The sequence below is a fragment of the Ambystoma mexicanum genome, chromosome 1p, assembly GCF_040938575.1.
Source record: "Ambystoma mexicanum isolate Mex_15411 chromosome 1p, UKY_AmexF1_1, whole genome shotgun sequence".
Taxonomy (NCBI): Eukaryota; Metazoa; Chordata; class Amphibia; order Caudata; family Ambystomatidae; genus Ambystoma; species Ambystoma mexicanum.
In genome coordinates this window covers 1326259317-1326283471 of record NC_090921.1, presented here as the reverse complement: position 1 = coordinate 1326283471, position 24155 = coordinate 1326259317, and the positions used below count along the sequence as shown (strand labels likewise).

At 45.8% G+C, this 24155-nt stretch overlaps 1 protein-coding gene across 1 annotated transcript in view; it reads left to right on the top strand.

Moving 5' to 3' along the window:
- Window positions 1-17155, top strand: part of LOC138453665 (uncharacterized) — a 177797-nt gene extending 160642 nt beyond the window's left edge. The window contains exon 2 of the mRNA XM_069606709.1: window positions 10245-17155. Coding sequence (XP_069462810.1) covers window positions 10255-15096 — 4842 coding nt within the window. The 5' untranslated portion in view covers window positions 10245-10254 and the 3' untranslated portion in view covers window positions 15097-17155. The remainder of the gene's footprint in view (window positions 1-10244) is intronic.
- The last annotated feature ends 7000 nt before the right edge of the window (window positions 17156-24155 follow it).

The window sequence follows — 24155 nt, the reverse complement described above, 5'->3', positions numbered from 1 at the left end:
CCCAGTAGGTTAGGCCTGCCAGGGGATTTTGTTCCCTTACCGGCTTTCCCATAGTACGGCAGTACAGAAAAGGCGCTGGTATGTGGCTACAGGCACCCTTATTTATGGACCACCGCACTTTGAATGAGGCTCATGTGTCTCTTTTTAAAACCATGCAATGTGTTTTCTGATGATCACTATATATTCTAGGTATAATAAGAATGTTACACTTGTATTACTGAGCAAAGCACATTTTCAAAATGACAATAATCGTATACATTATTTCCTGAGGGAAGGTTATCATTGCAAGATGGACAGTATGGTACACTCCTATTTTATTCTTTCAAAATATCTCTTTGAGACGAGAGGGGCACAAATAGCACCAGTGATGGTTCCAGTATGATTTGAATAAAACCAAAGGGTATTTCGGGAACATAAGAATGATCATAGATCTTTAGATCTGACAAATACATCTGTGGTAAAAGGGTTGTATGCTCGAATCACTAAGTAAATAATGCACACTGTGTTTGGTGCCCATTACATGTTTCCCAACGCTACTCTAACATAAAAATGTTTGTAACATTAAAGCATTTATAGGGTGTTGGACCACTTCAGAATTTGAATGTTAGAATGAATTAGTTGCAATATCTGTCACTCCATTAGGTACTAAGCGCTGTCTGGAAATAATGTTCTCTTTTGTTCTGCAGAATTTTTGCCCAGTCTCTGTGTAAGAATGGATGTGCATATGCTCTGTTCCTATTGCACAGACATCCTAAGAGATCTGTATATATAGGGTATTCTAGTGTTTGGCTTGATTTACTACTGAATTAATTGCTTGAATATAAACAGTACTATATTTTTGGGGAAAAATGGTTTGCATCTAGACATCGTTGACAGGTATGATGAATACGACAATCCATCACTCCTTTCCCTGGGATAGCCTCTCCCCATGTGGCCAGGGGATGGCAGTCGCTACCTGATCCTGACCCTGGGGGCGGCTATATGGGGGAGGTACACACAGGGGAGGCAACCCTCGGGGGAGGATGTGACATTGTGGGAGGAAACCACATACTCCCACTCTCTTTTCAGGATGCTCCCTCTATCCACCATGCCATAATGGCATATTGTGATACTCCCGCTCACCCACCTACCATACACACTGTAAGCATTCCCCCCTATCATCCTAGGAATAGACAAACATCTACTGAGACAAGGAAGAGGCAGGGAGTAACTGTTTCAAGGGAGTTCCAACAGCAGCCTCCTCTTACAATGTATGACAGAGCATGGACTGACATGAGGAAGAGGAGCACAGTAATTCACATTACAAAGACCGGCAAGCAAATGCTGCGGTCTGGTCTTTGGAAGCTCGTCCATCGTACTGGGAAATTTAAATCCGACACAGCTGATGCATACGAGAATGGAGCGGGAGAAGAAGAAGAAGGAAAGCTGCAGACGCCGAAGTGTGCCATGGTCGAAGTGGAAGCTGGTCAGTTCGCTGGAGGTGAAAGCGCTGTGAGAGATGGCATGCAGGGAACAGCTTGTCCGAGCTGCAGCTTGGAGGTTGACACACGGCGCAGTCACTGGGGCAGCCGTGGCAGAAGCAAGGGTTCTGCAGGGGTTCTTGAGCAGACCAAGAAAAGGGGACCTAAGTCCCCTGGGCATGGGCGCGAGGCAGGCCAGCAAAACGAGTCAAGAGGCGATCCCGATGCCGTTGAGGAGAACTGATCAGGGAAGCTGACACCACAGCGCTGTTGCTGTTGTATTGCGCCCGCAGAGAGACTCTGAACAGCGATGGACGCCAAGTCTACAAAGCGGGAGTTGAGAGGCGAACTCTTTGCCGGTGAGGAGAACTGCAGAGAAAGATTATAAGCACAACGATGCTGCAACGTGCCTGCGGCAGAAAACCCAGTTGCTACGAATAGCAAATGCTCTAAAAGGGGGCTGAGAAGCATGAAGGTGAACAAAAACCTGTCAAGCCCAGTAAAGGAACCTTGGGGCACCTGGAGAGACTTTGAAAGTTGGGAGAATAGTCACCCTACCGGGGAGCCCAAGAAAGTAGAGTCGGGATCCAGAACAAGGGGTGTCAGAGTCTGAAAGGGGCATAGGCAAGGAGGAAACCCCTGTGGTCCCTGAGTGACTAGTGTGAAGTACAGACCAAATGAGATCCCATGTTACATATAGTGAAGGTCCTGGCAGGGGAGTATACCAGGCAAAGTGGTTACAAGAAAAGATGAGTATTTCAAGGAAGCCCATACCCTTGAGAATGTTAAAAGTATGCAGGAGAGTATACCAGGCAAAGCCAAGTGTGTGAAACACTGTGAAGAGTGTACAACGAATCTCGAGGAAGAATCATACCTTTGAAATTGTAAATTATTATCTAGAAAGAAAGGAACCTGGCAGGGTACTATACCAGGTAACCGGTGAGCCTGGAAATGGCAACTTAAATTGTGAATACAGTAAAAGGGAGATACTAAATAAAACACAAATCCTTGGGAGTGTTTTCTTTGAACTGTCCTACATATGAAGAGAAACCTGGGGAAGGGAGTTATTCCCCGGAACTGTGGAATTACCAAGACATGGGAGTTGCCATCTTGAGTTGTAAGGAACTTTATCATTCTTGTGTTGAACATTGTCATTTGGATAAAAGCAATCTGGGGAATGGAATGAGTCCCTGGAACTGCGAACATTGTGTGCTTGGAACTTTTTGGTTGGAGTTATACTTTTGTGTTGGATTAGAACATCTGTGCACTTCAAAGAACAGAGACATTATTCTTTGAACCTTAGAATCAGTTTTAGAGTGTGAGGGCCAAAATAGGATTACGGACACAGGACATATACTTACTTTTGGACATCTTGACAAAGGACAGAGCATTAGTTTTTGTTGAGATAGGGAAACCTCTTCTTGAGAAGGGATAGTGAGGTATGTTCCCAACCCCCTTTATTTTGCAATAAAGGTTTATAGCCAAAACAGGAGTTCTCTGTGTCCGCGTCTCATTCCTGGCTCCTCACACAGGCCTTCTGTGAAATCTAGCTGATAAGCATGAGAAATGATCAGTGCTCTGCCAAATCGTTCAATCACTCCAACATCACCTTCTCCTATAAATTATCCTTAAGGGCTATTGAGTAACAGCAGTCACATTACTCGATTTGCACCCCTTTCCAAACACTAGATGAATTGTGGCAGTCAGAATGCACTGAGGAATGTTGTGTTGCAATGGTCTATGAATCTTCCCATACAAAGATTTAAGAAATGTGGTTTCACACTAGAAGTGCTTGTGCATCCCAATATGGCTATCTGACTTGCTTTGATCGAGTTAGTTGACACGGGTCTCCTAGAAACCAAAATGACCAGTTCATTGTGGAAATCCTGTGAGGAACTTGCTTCAGCCCAAACTAGAAGTTCACTTCTCTTTGCATACTAGGTCTTTGCCCACAGCTAAAATACTGGCAAGAGACTTCCTGCTTACCCCATAAGGGGGAGGGCTTATACAGGGAAGCGGAATAGACAGAGAATGGAGGTACTATTAATACAATTTCAAGTGCTTTATTCAGATACACCATTAACACACAAATCACCAATACATCACAGTAGAGTACCAGAAAAAAATCAACAACATAAAAATAACATAATACAAATAGAACGATCAGTGGCCTACCAGAAAAAGCAATGCAATGCATAAAAGTCATAAAATTCATGAAATCGTAGAGACCCGCAATCACTTAAAAGAATGACAGAAGATTCAAGGGGAGAGTGTACTCACAGCCCCAGTAATTCAATATAGCTTCACAGTCAGGGGGGGGGGGAATACTCGCAGCCCCCACGGAGTACCATTACTGGGACTCCCACTACTCGGCAATCTCAAGCGCAGGAGCCACGCACGGTGGCCATACTTAGCTATGGAATACACCACCTTCCAGTCCACCGAGCATGGACATTATTTTTCATTGCCTCACCAGTGGTCCTCATATGCATCTGTAACAGGAGAGGTCACAAATATCTTTTCCGCAGCTGCAGTATAACTGGGCATATTAGGGTAAAATGCACCAGGGATTCGTCAGTTAAATTGCAAAGCAGACAAACCCCAGAGTTAAGATGGGACCAGGAACCCGTATAGCTTGCAACAGGCAAAAGGCCAAGTCTAAACTGTACGAAGAGAGAGCGTTCATACGGGGGGTGGATCATATCAAAGACATTATGGCAATTATCCAGCAAATTGGAGCTGCAAATGTTTGGCCCATTCTTTACTGCAATTGCCAAGGACTCCAACTTTTCTTTGGAAGCAACCCTGGCCCGTAGTTTAAAACCAGGATGCACAATAATCCCTTGGAGAAGACCACATTTGGCTAGCATTAAATCGCGTCAAGATGGATCTAACATGCCGCACTCAACCACAGTTCCCGGCCCCATTTATTTGCAAGAATTCCACTACTGCATTCCTATAGGGTAACAATTCTGGGGATGCCAATAGCCGGAGCCAATATAAAGCTGGTTTTAAAGATATTTGATCGGCCACGGGCCGGGCTTGCAAATCCAAAAGAAGCAAGGAGGTAGGGGCATTCTTTGGTAACAACAATAAGTTCTTGAAAAACATGTTCTCGCTCACAGACAGCCCCTTGGTAACAGCATACCACAGACATTGTGGCAGGAAGAGCCTGGCTCCTGTACAGTTGTAGCTGGGGAAATCGCCCCACTTCCCCTACTCAGAAAGAAAGATGAAATTCCACCCCTGTATTTAGATAAGGTTGCCTTGGCTTTTACCGCTTGTTCTGCCCAACTTGATACCTCATTAAACCTCATCCCCAAGTAGTCAAATAGTTTGACCTGTTCTAGCGCTTGCCCGTTAACCGATACCCTCAGATTGTGTGACTTGGTAAAGGGTGATTTAAATACCATTACCTTTGTCTTTGAGACATTAGCCACCAAGCCAAGGATATCACAATTCTTCACAAATATATCCAGTGCTGCTGCAAGACCCTTGGGGTAGTGGCACGGATTGCAGCGTCATCTGCGAAGAATAAGCATGGACATCATATTACACCAATTCTAGGGGGGTCCATTGCACCTACTTCTAGTGCCTCATCAATTTCTTGAATAAATAGTAGAAAAAGAAGGGACGCCAGGACGGAGCCCTGGCAAAATCCTCTTTTAATGATAAATGGATTTGTTTGTTTGCCTCCCGTCCCATACCTGACTGTTGCAATAGAATTAGCATAGAGAAGCTTAATAGCATCCAATAGGGGCCAAAGAACATTCCCTTTCTCCAAAACCTGCCACAATTTACCCCTAGAAACTGAATCGAATGCCATCCTTAAATCAATAAAGATAACGTACAGCTTAATTATAAGGAGTTTAGTGTATTTCTCTATGAGCAGGAACAATAAAAAGCAGTGATCCAATGTCCCTCTACCTCTAAACCCCGTCTGAGCATTAGAGATAACGTCTGTCTCATCTGCCCAGTTTTGGAGTTTAATTTGCAGAACCTTGCCAAATGTCTTGCCAACACTGTCCATAGGGAGATTGGGTGGTAATTCTCAGGCCGCTCCTTGCCTCCCTTTTTGTAGATTGGAACAATTATAGCCTCCGACCAGGTAGGGGGAATCAAACCGGACCTAAAAATTGCGTTAAAAATTCTCGTCAACATTTGGATGCAAATTGTAGGCTTGTCACAGAAGAAATCAATTGAGATCAGATCTGGCCCCAGGGCCTTACTCAATCTCTGGGACAATAGTGCTTCCCCAACCTCTGACTCACAAATAACCAGCAGCCCATCTGGCCGATCAAAGACTGGGACCAACCCTCCCTCCCTCCCGAGAGCCCCCCCCAACCTCCTGTCGGAGTATGATTCAGTAAAGTGGACCTCCCTTTCTTTCCCTGAAATAACACAGTCCAGGTCATGTCCGCCGTTAAGCTCCTTAGGGGATATCAGTTTCCAAAATGACACCATATCCCTAGCCACCATAACTGCAGTCAGGGCTTCCCATGACGTGTAGGCATGTAGCCGATGCTTTGTAGCTAGGAGGTGTTTATATTTCGATTTCAAATTCCTCAGGACACACTTATCATGTAAACCTGGGGAGTTGACATAACACACTATGTCCTTCTTAGCTTGGGTGCATTCCGTGTCATACCATGGATTGTTTCTGAGCAAGTGCTTCTTAATCCTACCCCGCGGACGGTTAATAAGGGCTTTAGAATATTGCTCATCCTTACAAATTCCGCAACCACCAGCCCTTCTGAGATGCTCCTATCGGCAATAACACACATATTGGCTCAGATAGCTGCATACAGTTGCTGTTTCGAACCTCTTCCAACCCAGATTTCCCATTTCCCAGACTTTCTTGAATGGCCCTCCACCAAAATGGGGTAAGAATGGATATCAAGAGACCCCCTCCAGACCTACCTATCTCAACTTCACAATTGAGTGAAAGGGTGATCACTATCACATTGGTCAATTATGACCAATTCACAAACCCTAGCCCAATTTCTTGCTGTAATAAAAAAGTAATCTATATAGGACTGGCCCTGGGGTCCCCTAAAAGTGGGTTGCGCAGGGAGATCACCTAAAAGTCTACCATTACAGGCCCTTAATTGCAAACTTGCAATAACACAAGCCATCTCCACAGCCGCCTTATGTACTCTCCTAATGGGACTAGTCCTCCAGGGAGGTATAGACCAGGACGAGTCCTGGTCTTCCCAGATGTCTTCCAGCATGGTTAAGGGTTTCATCTGGAGATTAAGATCACCAGCTAACAATAGGAATTGACTGGCCACAATAGATGGATGATCAGACCCACACAGTTCCTGCAGGTTCAATAATGAATCCAAACCTGTCCCCATGTTGGGTCTATTGTATAGGTTAGCCAGCAAGAACAAAATGCCGATAAAGTAACTACCCCCAAGACCTGTAAATCGGCCTCCCTGTAGCGATCGTTTCCAACTCCCAAGCCAGATTAATATCTACCCAAATCGCCAGTCTTCCCCCCCCACCCGCGCTCTCCCCTTAGGGCCCCCAATAGCAGGGACTGTGTGTGACACATACCCCTGAAAAGCAATCAGATCAAGGGTCCAAGATTTCTGAAATAGGATTACCTGGTGGGTTCTCAAAAACTCACTCCAGGCTGTATCCACAATATGATGCTTAAGTCCCGTGATATTCCAGGACAAAATCTTTAATTGCCCAGTGGCAACCCCCTTGGTTGAGCCAGGCAGTCAATCTACCAGGTCCAACGATGGGGGTGAGTCTTCCCCAACAACCTCCTTGTTACAGTCACAGCTCCTCCCTCTTGTCGCATGAACCATAAGGACCCCAGGACTTGAAATATTCACTGGTGAAAGGCCATGGGCATAATTCTGTTCGAAAAATTGTTGTGAACGGACCATAATCCTTACCCCCATAGGGGGACAGTCCGCAAATCTGTACTTAAGATACCCTCCACTATGGGCCACAAAGTCAGTTTGATCTTAATATAGTCCAAATGTGAATGTGGCAGGGAGCCACGGGTACAATGGGCCAAGTTGGATCTAATAACTGCTAAGCACCCCCTGCCCCCTAAACAAATGGCAAACTTTATTTTTCAACCCCTCCATGTCCTCATAGACTCCCTTTACCAGCCGTGGGACATTGGTCAGGAAGAGTAATAGAGGGCTCAGAATCCCATCTGCATCTCCACCAGTATGCGAGCTATGGACAGCCCTTTTGGCTTTCAGGGGCTATAGGTTTGGGCCAGTCAAGGGATTGCCCCCCCATTCACCCACCCTTGGGGGGGGACCTTTCTTAAGCTAAGGGCATGATGTTGATTTTGTGGCTTGTGCACTCGGGAACGCCAAGTGGATCTCTGACCTCCCTGGATAAGGTTGTCTACAACCCTGCTCCCATGGGCAATCATCTCAATAGCCCTATGATCACCTTCTACTGCTTTGGGACTGACTCCCATACCCACCTCAGTGCCCCTCCTTACCACCTGGGAGGGGATAGGGCCCTGGTTGTTCTTCTCCTGGGGTGGGTTAGTACAAGACAACTGTTCCAATTCATCCGGCCTAGGACCCAGGAAGTGGGGCACTCTAGATGTGTTAACTGTTTCAATCAGGCTCTTAAACTGCTTAAATTGTCCCAAAAGGGGGCCCATACAGCCTTCCACTACTGCAACTATTTCTTAGTTATCCAGCTCCTGGACATTAGATGAGGCCAACTCATGGGCACCCTGCACTTCCGTTTGGGTACCCATTTCTTGAGGGCCAGCACAGGTCCCCGCGCCCGGTTCATCTGTGGCATAATAGCTCCTTGGCTATGTTTTATCAATATATTTTTCTTCCCATGGGTTACCGTCTTCCAAGGGTTCTCGTTAGTTCTAGACCCCTCAAACAAGTTAACAGGGTCTTTAGCACAGGCAGGCCCCTTTGGACCCAGAGGGTGAAACTGGTTCTGGAGCTCCAGTGGAGATATCCTACTCATGGGATAAAGGCACCTGGCTTTCAAAGCTAATCAGGGTCCAATATCAGCCTTTTCTGCCTGCCCTATACTAAGCGGTGGGGTATAGGTCTTCACAATATTTGGACCAGACTTATTTGTGTGCGGTATAAATATCTTGCCCCCATCTTGAGTTTGCTCTACTTTGGTTATATTGGGCAGGGTGACCACAGACAGCCCCTTTTTTGGAGGGGAGGTACCACATAACAATATCAAATCATCAGTCACAGATGACACACAATTAGATATGTACCAGAAGGGACATTAATGGGTCAAATAGCCTCATCCCAAAGGGAACCCACAGATATGTTGCTTGCAGCCACATTTTTAGCTGGGTCATCAATATCATATAAAAAAACCTCATTGATTGGTTGAAAGAGCTTCGAGATCTTGCTCTGCCCCCACCCCCGAACTCCCCAATTGGGTTCTCGGCCTTCCTTTTCCCCATGATAGTTAATAGTTAAAAACCAAATTGATTAGTTAGTGGATCAAAGATTAGGTTAAATTACAACACAATAAAAATATAAAACATATCTATCACACTATCGTATAAGCCACGGACTGCTCTAACCTCTAAAAGTCCTCAAAACAAGTCCTCAGAACAAGCACAGTCACGGTAATAAAATAATTCACAAGAACTATCAGTTAAAAATAAATAAAAACTATAGACCCTTATGATTGCTCAGTTCCAACGTGGGCGCAGGATTTATCAAACTAATGAAGGTGCCCATGGCACGCCCAACAGCTTAAGGGGCCGTCCTTGTCTGTCTCCCCCCGACCTCCCCAGGCCACCCGCTAGATAGAAGTAGGCTTGAAATAAAACCACGAGGGCCATGTAAGCAGTAAAACCAAGCTCGAGCAGAATATTTTATCGTGGGTCCTTTTACAGCCTTACTCACAGGCACCAGTATCACTACCATGGATCAAGAAAATGTCTGGCCACAAGTCTATAAGCGTCATTGGGAATCAATGGTGGCTAATAGAAAATTCAGGCTCGGTTGACCTTATGTTACAGCAAGCTCTCAGTGGCCTTAGTGCCAGAAAAAAACATCAAACACTCCCTGGGGGCAACCAAGCCCAGCTGTCTTATCTCAAGTCGTATATATGAGTTACCTTCAATACGACGGGCCACAGGATCCCTACGGCCACCCAGAGAATCAGGACCTCCACAGCCTCAAAAATACAGGAGCAGAGTTGGTATGGACATCAGTATGTAGGCCAGCTCTTAGCCAGTCGCCAGCTCCAAACAGCTCCAGGCAACACAGACAGCAGGGACAGCGGCACGCTTTACCGCGGCAGGCTTCGCCGCAAGGGTCAATATCCACAGGTTTTAAACCCTCCTCTTCCTCTTCCTTGCCTTGTGGTGAACTGGGGGCGTGGCCGCGCAGCAAAAAGGGGAAGTAACTGGCCACATCCTCGGGTGGAGGCAGGCAGGACAGCAGAGACAGCGACACCCTTTACCGCGGCAGGTACTATTAATTGTTGTCTATGGGGCTAGCCCATTGTAAAAAGAAATCTTTGGGCAGAGTTTGTACCAGCGGCACAAGTAAATGGGCACCTTCACTGCAAGCATCATTTTGCTACCATAATTGTTTGCTCTTTATGAATAATACAGGTTTATGTGAACAAGTGATATATTATCTAGAGGAGTCAAGCACAGTATCCTTTCAGAGTAAAATAGAAGGCCTGAACTGTTTGCGATCTTACATTTTGAGTTAACAACAGTATCTCCATAATACATTGTGGCTTTGTTTTATGTGACTTGTATCTGATTCGTTCTGCTTCTTTTTGCTTTAGGGTTACAATAATGGAAACAGAAGTGACAGAAGTGTTTATCAATGGCTCCTTCTGTGAAGACCTGCCAGCAAGCAATTATGAGCCAGCAGCTTACTGGCAACTGTCAACAAAGGAGCCCGGGATGCTGGAACGTGCGGAACCGGACCCCTCCCAGTTGATATTGGAGAAGGAAATAGGCAAGCAAGAGGAGGCACGAATGGACACTGTGTTGGTAATCAGCGATGACTCAGATGTAGAAGTGTGGGAAGAACCTAAATCCAATTGGCTGGGGCCTGGCCAATACCCAGGGACACTGATTGTGGTGGAGCAAGATCCTCCGTGGAATATAACCAAGGATGGGATAGGCATGACAATGTGGCTCGACGAAACGCCTCAGTGGAAAGTGATCAGTGAAGTGCAAGGAACACCCAAACAGATAGAAGAGCCTCAGTGGGAGGCACAGATGGAAGACCCAAGTACTCTGAAACAAAAAGAAGCTGAGCTCCCAGGGAATGTTAGTACACAAGATCCATATGCACCTAAACAAACAGAAGATATTCAGTGTGAGGTGATCAAGGAAGGACCACCTTTGTCAAAAGAGATAGAAGGTGCACTTCTTTGCAAGGAACTCGTAGACAATCTAGGACTCAAACAGATAGTGGAATCTCATTGTTCATTTCTGGAGCAAGAGCCAACTGTACCACCAGAGACCGAAAGAACAGTTACAATGAACACAACACAGACAGGGCCAGGCACAGTAATACAGATAGAAGAGCCCTACTTGAATTTGTGCAATGGAAATCTAAGTACTCAAAAGCAGGCCAATGAAAAACACCCAGGTATAACACTTACAAACGCACCAGGAACAGAAACCCCAATGCAAGAAGAACTTTGCTGGGAGGTACGCAGTGAAGAAGCAGGAACAACAAGTTCCCTAGAAGAGCACCAAACGAGTGTTCAAACACAGGTAATAGACATGTTCAAAGTAACTGAGGAACTTCAGAGGACGGTTGTCAAAAAAGGATTGGATAAGCCCAAACAGCAAGTAGCAGATAACCAAGTGAATTCAAATAATAATGAGCTGCACACAACTGAACAAACAGAAAATACCCAAACATTGGACAAGAGAGAGTCTAGTATTCCAGAGCAGACTGGAGAATGTGGGAGGCTGGGTCTCAAAAAAGAACGTGGATCATCCAAACTGATAGAAGTGCCACATCACGGAGGGCCCTTGAGAGAAACAGGTGAACTCAAATTGACAGATGAACATCTGGGGACGGTCTCCGGGAAAGAGCCGAGTGTACATAAACAGATCGACAAATGCCAATGGAATATGTTAAATGATGATAGGAGTACCCCAAAGCAGTCAGCAGAAGAACCATCCCATTGGAAGAGTAAGAAGCTACAGCCAGGCACACTGAATCAAACGGAAGACCCCCAATGGAATTCTAGCACACATAAGTCATGCACACCAGACTGTTTTCAAGAGTCTTGGAAGACGGTTCTCAAGAAAGAGCGAGGTTCACCAGAGCCGATTGGAGTACCTCAAGGGGAGATGCCACCGAAAGTACTAGATGAACTCAAACTGGATGAAGAACATCTAAATAAATTCCTCAGGAAAGAGACTGGAGTGCCTAAGCAATCTCAGTGTAATAAGCTAAATGAAGCGATGGGTAGCCTAAAGCAGACAGTAGAACCACCGCAATGGAAGGGACTCATGGAAGAGACAGTGGTACCCAAGCCAATCAATGCACCCCAATGGAATTTAGGCAAGGATCCATCATGCGCACCAGTGGAACTCGAAGAGCCTTGGAGAAAGGCTCTTAAAAAAGAGCAGGACCCACTCACATCAACCAAAGGTTCTCTGTGGTCATTGACACATAAAGTACCAGGCAAGATGAAACCTGAACCAGAACCTCTGAATAGAATCCTTGGGAAAGACACAGACCTGCCAAAACAGAAAGAAAAAAACCAGTGCAAGCCATTAAATGAGGATATAGTTACCCTAAAATTGAGAGCGGAAAAGGGCCAAGGGAAGGAGCACAAGGAAGACACACACACTGAAAAACAATGCCATTCGAGCAGGGGAAAGTTGGGTGTCCCAGAGCGAGTAGAAGAGTCTTGGAGGATGGTTCTTAAGAAAGAGCGAGGGTCCCCAAAACCGATAGAAGTGCCTCAAGGTTATGGGCCTGACACAGAACAAGGTAAACTGAAACTGGACGCCCATCTTCAGAAGTCTCTCAAGAAAGAGCCTTGCAAACTTAAAGAGACAGAACAATCTGAATTGAAGGCAGTAAATGAAGAGCTGAGAGACTTGCCCCCTTGGAAATTGCCTAAGGAAGAGCCAGGTGCCCCCAAACCAATAGAAGACCCCCCATGGAATCTGGGCAAGGAAGAGTCCTGTGCACAAGAGCAAGTTATAGAGCCTTGGAGGAAAGCTATCAAGAAAGAGCGTGGATCACCCAAACCTATAGAAGTGCCTCACTGCAAGGGTCCGCAGAAAGTACCTGAAAAACTCAAACTGGAAGAGGGAGCTGATAGGAAGAGCATCAAAGAAGAGCCAGGCACACTTAAACGAACAGAAGACCCACCCCTCTGCAAGGTTCTCAAAGAAGAACCAGGTACACACATGCAGTTTGAAGAGTCCCAACGAAAGACACTTAAGGAGGGTCCAAAACAGGGTCAAGAAGACCCTCAGCAGAAACTTTCTAAAGAAGCAACTGGCCTGCACAGTCTGGTTGGCGAAGAACTACATGGAAAGGCACTCAAGACAGAACATAGCCTCTCGGAGTATGTACAACGGGAACAACCACTTAACGGATCTTGCAAGGATTTAAACATAGGGCTAACCCACCCATTGTCCAAAAATAAGTTTAAAAATATTTTGAATAAGTTTCTGGACCCATCCATCGAATACACAAAACGTCCCGAATGCCCATCAGGACAGCATATGTACCAATGCCTGGCATGTACCAAATTATTTACAAGCCCATCTTTCTTGAACAGCCATTATTCAATGCATTTAGATCAGAAACCTGGGGAGTGTCCAGTTTGCGGCAAAAGTTTCCGCTGGCCATCCCGACTGGAGCAGCACCTCCTGGAGCACACTGGCCCGTGGCCGTATAGGTGTTCTGTTTGCCAATATAACCCTTCTGATGGCAGATCCCTTTTTCAGGGTAGCTATATGCATGCCGGTGACAGGCTCTACAAGTGTGTCTCCTGCAAGCTATGCTTTGTCAATGCCTATGACCTCCAGAGACACAAGCAGAAGCATCACAGCCACTTCAACGGGAGAGCCTTCCCAGAGCGGTCAATGGTACGAGAGGCGGGACATTTTCAGTGCCTTGCCTGCAGCAGGTCGTTTAACTCTGAATTTTCCCTAAAGGTGCACAGGTGCAGAAATGCCAAAAAGAGGCTCCACACATGCTCGATTTGTGGTATGGAATTCAAATATCCTTATTATCTAGCTAGACATTATGCCACCCACACCAAGGTCCGGCCCTTCCAGTGTAACATCTGCCTCAAGTCATTCCGCCGCCTGACTCACCTCACCCGGCACCATCTCATTCACAGCAATGAGCAGCCTTACCATGATGCCATCTCCTCCAACAGCTTCATGCAACCAAATCATGCGGCTCAGCCACAGCAGCCAAGTGATAAAGAGGCCAAGGAAGGAGAGACACAGGGGGCGGTGCTGGGAACAAGCACAACAAAAACACAGGATGCAAGCGGTGTGAAGCAAGAGCCTAGGGAGACAAAAGAGATCCTTCCGGACAAACATAATGAAGTACCAATAACAGGATTAGTGGAAAGGCAGGTCCTCCTTCAAGACAACTGGACATTTCTCTGTCTGGCTTGCAACCGGACTTTTGAGAGAAAATGGGATGTCAAAGTTCACAAGTGCCCAGGGACCCTAGGAAAGGAGACCGGCACAGATGGCTCAAGGACATATCAGTGCAGTGTATGCAGTAAATATTTTGCCCGGCCTTGGTCACTCAATCGACACTATAGAGTACATACTAAAGAGAAACCATTCTCATGTCCGGATTGTGGTGTATCTTTCCGCCTCCTGTCCACCCTGAAGCAGCACAGTCGGACTCACATGAGTGAGCTGCCATTCTCCTGCACCTTATGTCACCAAAGCTTCCAGAAATCTAGTGACTTATCTCATCACCTTCAGGGACATGCAGAGGAAGAGCCCTACCGCTGCATTTATTGCGATCGCAGATTCTCTAAGGCCTGCACCATGCAGCAACACCAGCAGACCCACGCCCATATCCAAGCTGCCTTGCTTGCCACCAAAGAAGGAATGCCAGCCTCCGACCTTGGTGACTACCAGTGCCATTCTTGCAATACTATTTACCCAGATGCCAAAGGTCTTCTGGCACATGATTGTCCCAATGATCTTAGCACATCTGGCGATACACTGCACCGGAAGGGCTATGAGTGCAATGTCTGCGACAAAAGTTTCAAAAGCAAATATGACTTGGCTTCACACTACCTAATCCACACAGGCGAGCTCCCCTTCCAGTGTCCAAAGTGTGGGAAGCGCTTCCGCCGGCTTTCTCATCTCAAGCAGCATGATGTCTCCCATACAGTGGCACGGCCCTTCAAGTGTGTGGTGTGCAAAAAGGAGTTCAAGAGGCTGGCTGATCTTTCCCGGCACCGAGAGGTACACAACAACCAGAAGGCCCATCAGTGTGGTGTATGCTACAAGTATTTTTCCCGCTCATACAGCCTACTACGCCACCAGCGCAGCCACACACCCTGCTTTGTCCCTAATGTTATGCAGGAAACCGTCCTTAGCAACTCTTGTTTTGACAGCCAGGATCATTCTGCCTTTGCACAAATGGAAGATGAGCCGGTACAGTAGCAGAACTGCCAAGTGTTGACAGTAGTGGGAAAGAGTGCTTTAAACCTTGGGAGCATTGTACGTTTTGGCAGCCATATTGGTGTGGCCATGGTGCTGTTACTAAATGACATTAGGACAAGTACATAAATGCTGCAAGAAGTGGCAGCTTTAAGTGAGATGTTGGCAGCTAAACTGGACGATTCACAGTATTTCACAACCAACATTGCATACTTGTTGCTGATGAAACCCCTGTACGATCCTGTTGAAGCTATGGCAAGTGTATAAAAAAAAGCACATTATTGGTATCTTTCGGACATCTAGAAAAAATCTTGACTGATAGGGTACTTGAACAATCCAATCTACTAGCCATTAGAAAACAACTCAATGACACGTGTTCCACCAAGACCCCAATGTACCAGTCCTCAGAAACCATCTGAAGCCGTACCCATATTCCCAACTTCTCAACCTGCCTTTCCACAAAAATCAGTTGGAGACTGTCTATTTCACTAACATCCCAACTATCAAAAGGGAGGCTGAAACCCTGCACTCAAAAATGCCTGCTTTCTCCTGTGGTGCTCTAGCACATCACAAGCGAGTTCACAAGAAACAGTTTTTTTTTGCTGATTATCTGATCATTTCTCAAAAAAGAACCTCACCGGCTACTTGTGTCTCATGCGGCATGATGCTAGCCATATCGCGTTGTCTTACGATGCTGATTTCAAATTAATTGTTTACATTCCCAACTGTACAGTCCCTCCATTTCATCATCTGTCAGGGAGAGAAAAACATTTGACTCCACGGCTTGGCACCACCTGAAAACGGTCTTTGAACTCCACTCTAGGTCAAAAACATCATTGCTAACCAATGGTTGCTTGAGAGATTGTGGGAAAGCAGTTGGCGTTCTCAGTCGCACTGCACTAGGAAAGGTTTCTGTGTCACCGGAACAACAGTCGTGTGTGTCACTCATTGAGCAACTCAGGGTAGAGATCAGTGAATGAAGGGGTGGAGGAATATGACACCTCTTGTTTGTCTGTTGGTCTATTGTGAAGAATGGGACGGTGGTGATAGAAGAAGTAACATCCAGAGTGTATTTGCACCATAGATGTGCAGAGTGAAGAAAGCTTACACTTCTGCGGCTATGCTACAACCGCTCCAAATTGAGAGTATGTAAGATAAACGTCGAATGTGGTAGGTGGCAAATACCACTAACTGCAGAGACACTTTGACCTTCTATTTCAATGTCTGTGAGGTACCCGGGCGCTCTTCATGGAAAAAGCCCACATTCTATATTCTCTGCTCCAACTTAGCTCCATATTTGAACATTATCAGTAGTATTCACGTTCGTTCTCTGTCACCTCATCAATGTCCAGCGCTATAGTTGCAATGTAACTTAAGATAACAGTATTTGGTTTTTTTTATTTACATAACCCGACTTGTATTATATAAATTAAAAAGAAGACATTGTTCCTTCATAAGCCACATTTACAAAGTGTATATTTGTATGTGTGGATATGTTGCTGTATGTGCAATATGGTTCCTGTAGTACCGGATTGGAGATGGTTAACACTAGACTCTGAGACTGCTCCAAGAAGTCAGACCAAGTAGCCCGAGAAATGTGAATTATAGTTGCCACTTTAGTCCTCGTCTAATTTAAGGTGGTTGACACGCATGTCTGAGACTACTCCAAGATGTGTAAACATGGGTCTCTCAGTATTTTATTAGGCTGGGCCTATGTATTTCAGTATGAATGGATGAATTGGGTTCTTATTGTTTTCCTGACACATCTCCTACCAACCACATTTTTCCAGCTGGAATAAATCTGACACAAAGTGCAATTTTATTATTCTTGGCTATTTACTGATTCCATTTTGCAAAAGCCATCGCTTGGCATTATTTATTATCATCAAAAAAAATGCCCCTTCATTGGAGGGATGTGCCTCAACCTGTACACCACTTTACTCCCTTTACACCCTCGCTAACACCTATCTCTTCACTCTTTTTCTCTGTCCCACTTCAGACCTTCCCGATTCTCCACCTTCTCCATTGCATCTTTGATCTTTTCCATAATGAGTCACACCCCCTTTCTCATTGGCACCCTATTTTTTAGTCGCCTTTCACCGGGGATCGGCTCAATTCTTTGGAGATCTCGCATTGAGTGTACTCCACTTCAAGATTGTTTAAATCCCATCTTTTTTAATCTGGGTTTTTGTCAGGAAGAATGTGTTTGGTTCTCTTTCCTCAGATTGTTAGTCAGAAAGGGATGAGACAGGATTAATAATGATATTTATAATATTCCTGTGAAGTAAGTAAGTAAGTAAGTAAGCACTTGCTGTTCTACAAGACCAGGAGGAAGGGTCCAACGAGTCCATTAGAAGCCCACTCATTGAGGAAACGTGTTCCCACTACTGAAATAGGATTCATCACAGATGATTCCCTGTTGCATGAGAAAAGTGAACATATGAGAGGAGTGAGGACAAGTCAGACAAGGAGTGGCATTAGAGGAGAGACACGCATATATGTTGTTAACAGGAACAAATGAAACACTCGACGGCCATCTTCTAAAGGGCAAACATGCCAGAAGAAGGAGAGCTTCGCCCTCTAAGGACATATCAGATGAGTAAGTAACTTCTTCTGCGAGGGTCATGTGAGAGAAATGGGGCTTGCCATGTATTCTGAAGCATGGGAGTGGTGTGGGGCTTCTGGGTCTGAGAAGGATGGGAGGGATTTTAGAAACATCCAATGTGGGGAGGCAACCAATAGAATTTTAAGTGGCATCCCTTGTAATGAGACGTGTTTGTGGGGCGCATGATGAATGTTCTCTGTAAAGTTGTAAGAGGAGTGTGGGGCTCACTTGTAAGATGAAGCCAGGGAGCATTGCGAGGGACATTTTATTTCGCATGAGACATCAGAGAGTTGTGAAGGATAGTCTTGTAATGAGGGATGCCAGAAGGGCCTTTTCACAAAAAGCAGCAAGGGCTTCCCATGTCCTGTGGGATAGCGGGAGGCACATCCTCTGCTGTAATGCACAGGGCTGTGAGACAAGCACTTTGACGGAGAGATTCCTGAGCTCAGATGTAGGGAAGAAGTGCTTTGGATATCCACTTTAAAAACCATCAATATATTGTCCTATGTCATGCGTGGCACTTCAGTGTCAAAAGAACTAAATCAAGAAGCATGGAAACTGTCTACCTTAAATAACACATAAGCATGAGGTGTGGGGAATGTCCTTTCTTATGTATCAAAATGGAAGACACCTTTAAGTGACAGGTGAGTGCTCTAGTACTCAGAATTTAAAGGTTGGGTGACCAATTGTTTAATATGCACATTTGCTTTGAAATTACCTACATTCTCCACCATGGTGCTCACAGAAAATATGCTGAAAACCTCAAAAGCAAATTTTACATTGGCCGCGACTCCTGGGCACTTATGCACAGGGGTCTGTATATACCCTCTTAAAATGCCACTGAAATTGAGAGGCCAATGTACACCATCTAAAGGAGGTCTCGAAGCTGGAGACAACTACATGACGTTCGAATGCAAACAACGTCTGTAAAACTCCACATTCTGGCAGAATTATTAGAATGCTAACTCCCATGGCAGCCCTCCACCCTAAACATACCCGTAGGAGCACATTGAGAGCCTATTTCAGTGTGCATGATCATTTTAATGAGAAATGATAGGGGTAACTCAACTTTATTTGTATTCAGAATGAAGAGGTGCAGGTAGTGGCTATCAACTCAAATAGTATCCACTTTTGGTATAGTGGCATCAAGGTTCCACACTAGAGTCTCTCTTAAACCGCAGAGGTTAATCTGTTGAAACCCCATGGTCAAGGGTAAGGCAAACAACCATTTTCTCAGCAGGTCAAGCTTCCCTCTCTATCTTAAGCCTTTCTGGATTGGCTTGATCTAGGTATCTTGAAGATCCAGGGGCTTTTATTTCCACTTCCCGGATCTCCAGAGGAGGGCAGGGTGAGGTGAGCTCCTACAGGTACCTAGAGGTTATGCTAAACAACTGAAAGTTGGGGTTACTATAGTTGAAACGTGTCTGGATGGAATATACTGGCGGTAATTCTTAGGCGGCCACACCCAGGACAGTGTCATTCATGTCACTTACAGCCTAGTGGTTGTTTCTAGTGCTGCAGCAGACTTTCATGTCTTTGCCATTGTTTTGATCTGGCTCTCTCTTGTGTTCTTTGTCTTGATCTGTCTTTGTCTTTGCCTTGCATTACTTCCTGGTTGAAGAGAGGGCCCTGTACCTGACCGGGGCAAGACTTGCATCATGCTCCTTTTGCAATAGGGGTTTTCTCTGGACATTTGAATGCAGGTATTCTGCCCTCTGCAGGGGACTCGTGTGTAGGATTTCCCACCCGCCTGGCAAAGTCTCTTTAATTTAGAGTGGTATTCTTTCAGCTGCCAAAAAGCACATAACATTCCCTGAGGAGGGCTAGATACAGTGACTAATCTTAATCTAAATCAGTCAATGGATTACTTACATAAAGATGTATCTGACTTTAAAAAACATTCAATACCACGTCTGGAATTTCAACTTTAAAAAACGAATTAAAAACAATTGTTTAAAGATTATTTTAAAGAAAATATATTTAATCTATTTTCACCAGTTTATATTAACACACAAAGCTATACAAACAAGTTTAAAACAATATAAAAAACAGAAACGATTTACATTGTGACATTAAACAATTTACTTCGATAAGGGAACCAAGGAGAACACCAGGTGGTGCAGACGAAATGTCCGCATGAGCCTTTGTCATCCCAAAAAGCCCACAGCAAAACAGCAGCGCGCCGATGCATTGTCAGCCCTGCAGTCCCAGCAGGCAGTGGATCTAGTCGGGGCAGTTTCCGGCTCCAAGCTGGTCTTTTTTCGAGGAAAAACGGCAAAGGCAAAACCCTCAATGCGACAAAGCCAGGGCGCTTCGGCCTGCCCCCCCCCCCCCAGCCTCAACACGAGAAGGCCCGTGTGCGTGTGTGCCATCAGGCCAGCTAGACGTCCTGCGCGCACCGAGAGCAGGGAGAAAACACACGGGGTAGAAGAGTGCGGACGCCCCCTTTGACGGTGCGCAGGACGCGACACAAAAGAAGCACGGCACACACCCCACCGCGAAGAAGACCCCAAGCGCAGGGTCAGTCCGTCAGTGAGGCCAAGAGAAAGCAAAGGTCAGCTTGGCCCCCTTTGAAGGAACACATGCGTGCTGCAGAAGGCACGTCACTCTCAGCAGTTGTAAAGCGTACTCTGTAAGCGTACTCTGTACTGTCTGATAGATTGGAAGGGCTATGGGCTCAAGACCACACATGGGAACCCAGCACGAATATACATGCACCACGACTTGTAACTAGGTTCCATCGGGACAATCCAGGCAGGCCTGGTCCCGGTAGCCATCCCTTGGGAGGGTCTTTGAAGGGGGGTGCTGTTATGACCACTGCGCCTGCACTGCCACGTGCTCACACCACAAAATCCCACATCAAATTTGCGACTAGTAGGGCAGGAGTAAAGAGAAGCTGGGCCACCTTATGGCACGCTTGGTGCTCAGAGAGACATTCAACTGGCATGTAAGTGGTTTGCACCTCACCAAGGTGGCCACCTAATACTCCACGTGATTTCCACCAATATGGATGACAGCCTGGGCAGCACGTTTCCCATTGACAGTCTAGTACGCGTGGGTGGGAAGCTATATAAACCACACCCGCGCGTGCATCAATGCTTCGCGGTATTCTGCCTTGCAGCGTATTGCTTACAGAGGTCCTCTGACTCAGTCTGCTCCTGCAAGAGAAAACCTTACAGTGAGTAAAGGAAAACTCAGGAATGCACTCTGACCATTGAAAATACTCACCTGCTGTGCCGTTTCTCCTTGATTGCTGCCGCCGCTTTCAGCCAGCTCCATCCGTGCTTCAGCTCGCCACCATTTCCCCACCGGCTCCGCAGCTCCCTTCCCGGTCTGGTTCTGCAGCTCCCTCTCTGGTTCGTTCCTTTTGACCATCCGTTTATGGGTGATGACTGGTAGACAAATGTACGTCGATCTGAGCAAGGCCACAGCATCTCCTCAAAAACACAAATTGACTTCCTTGATCCGAAATCACCACTGAGGGGAAACCATGAAGCTTGACGATCTGCTATAGGAAGGTCTTGGCCAATGTGTTAGCATTCGGAAGTCCTTTAAGGACTATGAAGTGTGCCATTTTGGACAAAAGGTCTACTACAACCAAGATTGTGCTAAAACTGGTGCATGGGGGTAGATCAGTGATACAATCCAATGATACTGCATGCCAAGGGACTGGAGGCATGGCTAGAGGTTGCATGAGGCCCAAAGTTCTTTGTTTTTTAGCCTTGTTTTGTGCACAATCACTGCACGTTTGGACATACTGTGTAATGTCTTTGCGCCAAGTCGGCCACCAATAATGCTGTTGCACTTTGGCCATGGTCTTTGCGATTCCTGGATGTCCTTCTACTAGAGCATTGTGATAGTTGAATAGTACTTGGCTCTGTAGCACTGGCTCTGGGAGACAGAGTCTGCCTTGGTAGTAGGGTAGACCGTTCCGAACCTCCCACTGGGTATCCTCAGTTGCCCATGTCTCCTGCTCGTCCGGTGTCATCGTGTATGGACGCGTGTTGCTCATCCAGGTGGAGCAGATGCGGTTTTGATAACACCTAGCAGTTTGCCTGCAGGGATAATGGCCACTGGCTCTGGGGAAACATAGGCACTGTGCCCTTCTCCCAAGCGTGAAAGCGTCTGCCTTGCTATTTGCGCACTCCTGGTCGGTACGTTATCACAAAGTTGTACTCTGCAAAGATTAGGGCCCACCTCAACTGTCTGTCGCAGCGATTGTGCCTTTATGAATCGCAAATACTGCAAGTTTCGATGATCCGTAATTACAGTTATGGGATGTGCCCAACAAGTGGTAGTGTAGAGGAGGTCCCAAATATAGCCTGCACTCCAGTCACCCATTTTGCAGTACCAGGAACATTCACCCTGAACTACGTGATGCATGATGAGCAGATAAACCAGCAGAGAGCCGTAGTAGGGCTCTGCCCAGTACCTATCAGAAGAACAATACCTATTGAAGTACCAATAACCAGACAACCATGGGCAGTAAGGTATCCATTAAGAAAACCCTACCAGAAAATGAAACGAAATGAAGATTCCTTAAGTACTGTACAAGAAGAAACCAGAAAATCCTTAATGGAAGACCAATGGTGACGTCACGAGGATCTGGACTAATGCACCCGTAGACGATATGATGACCCAAGGATGACACAAAGAGACGAAACACCATGATTAAAGACATCATGAAACTAAAAGAAGAGAACGTTGATAAAAGGCAAAGAAGCTTAAACTGTAAGCAGGATGAAGATATTCAACCAGCTAACGCCTGTACATATGCTTGTAACCGCAAGAAAGCTAAGAAAACAGTGCAGCTTGCTATGCTAAGTAGAAGAATGGAGCGGCAAGCGCCATTGTATACAATCTACCTCAAAACAAAGCACATTATATAAGTGCGAGTCCACTTTGCACTAAAAGCAGAACCAACTCAGGTTATTCTAGGCCAAACGCAAGAAGTCTCATGTTCTAGTAACACAAGGAAAAAGGATGAATCGAATTTCGGCAGAGGCAGCTTGTGCCAGGGAAGCCAAGGTCACATTGATAGAAGCTATGAACAGTACCTACTTTTAATTGAAGCTAAGAACAGAATATTCTGCCTCTGAAGAATTGAGATAAGAAGACGAAGGCAGGTGGTAGGGTGAAACGAAAATCAAATGCACAAATTGAAAAAAACGAGGTAAATCCATGGTGTGCTAGCACATGACCAGCCGAGTGAGATGAGGCACAGTTTCACACCTACGCTTGGCATCCGCCCAGACAGAGATATCAGAACCATTTCGAGACAAGAAGATGCAGCTTTGAGGCCAGCCACAGTGAACTAATTGACACATAGCCCATAAAGTGATGATTGAGTGAAGGAGGGCAGGGTGAATTGGGGGACACCTTGCACCTGGTTGACCGTTCTGCGTGCTGCTAAGCAAAGTGGAGGTTTATGCATGGGGTTGATGCCAACCCAATCACAATGGACCAAATAATCTAGGGTCCTATAGTTAGTAGAACCAATGAGACGTTGTACTTTTAGTGACATCGGCAGTAGTCATTCTTGAAGGAAGGGCTTAGATACCCACCTGACAGTGTTTACCCAATCTCCTCACTCCATTATCATATACAGATATAGCACCTATATTAAAGTTACCTTTTCCCAACTAATAGCATTGCATGTTAACTTTTGAGTGTTACACATCAGATTATGACGCGTTTTGAGTATAAAAATTATGTTTTGTATGAAGTTCGTGGGAGTTGAAGCGAGACGGGCTATCGCGTCACTGTTGATTTCCATTTTTCCCTGTTTTTTGTACTTGTCATTAAATGGACTCGCCTTTGCCAAACCATTGAGTTGTCCTTATTGATTGGTGTTGGAGTAAGAAACCCCCATCCATCTCATGGTGCAGCTATCTCGTCTTAAAGTACTGCAAAGCAAACCCCGACTCTATGGGCTGGCTGCGGGTCTCTTCAGTACAGTGTCTCCACTCCTCAAAGGCTGCTTTGATTGCCATGAGTTCCTTGTCGGTAATAGCGTAATTCAACTCAGCCGGTGACATTTGTTTTGACCAAAATGCCACTGGGTGTAACTGACCAGTCGTCGGATTCTTCTGGGACAAGACGGCTCCCAGGGCCACATTAGAAGCGTCGGCCTCAACAACGTATGGGAGGTCTGGTTTTGGGTGTTGCAAACAGGTGCAGTGGTGAATTTATGTTTCAATGCCTGGAATGCTTGCTCCGCTTCTGAGGTCCAGTCAAACTTCCTGTTCTTACGAAGTAGTGTGGCAATTGGATTCACCAAGTTTGAGAATCCAGGAATAAACCGACGATAAAAATGTGCGAATCCCAAGAAACTCTGGACTCCCATTACAGACGTTTATGATGGCCAATTGAGGATTGCATCGACTTTCCGGTTGTCCAGGCGAATGCCACGCAGGGTCAACACAAAACCTAGAAACTCAACCTCTGAACATGGAAG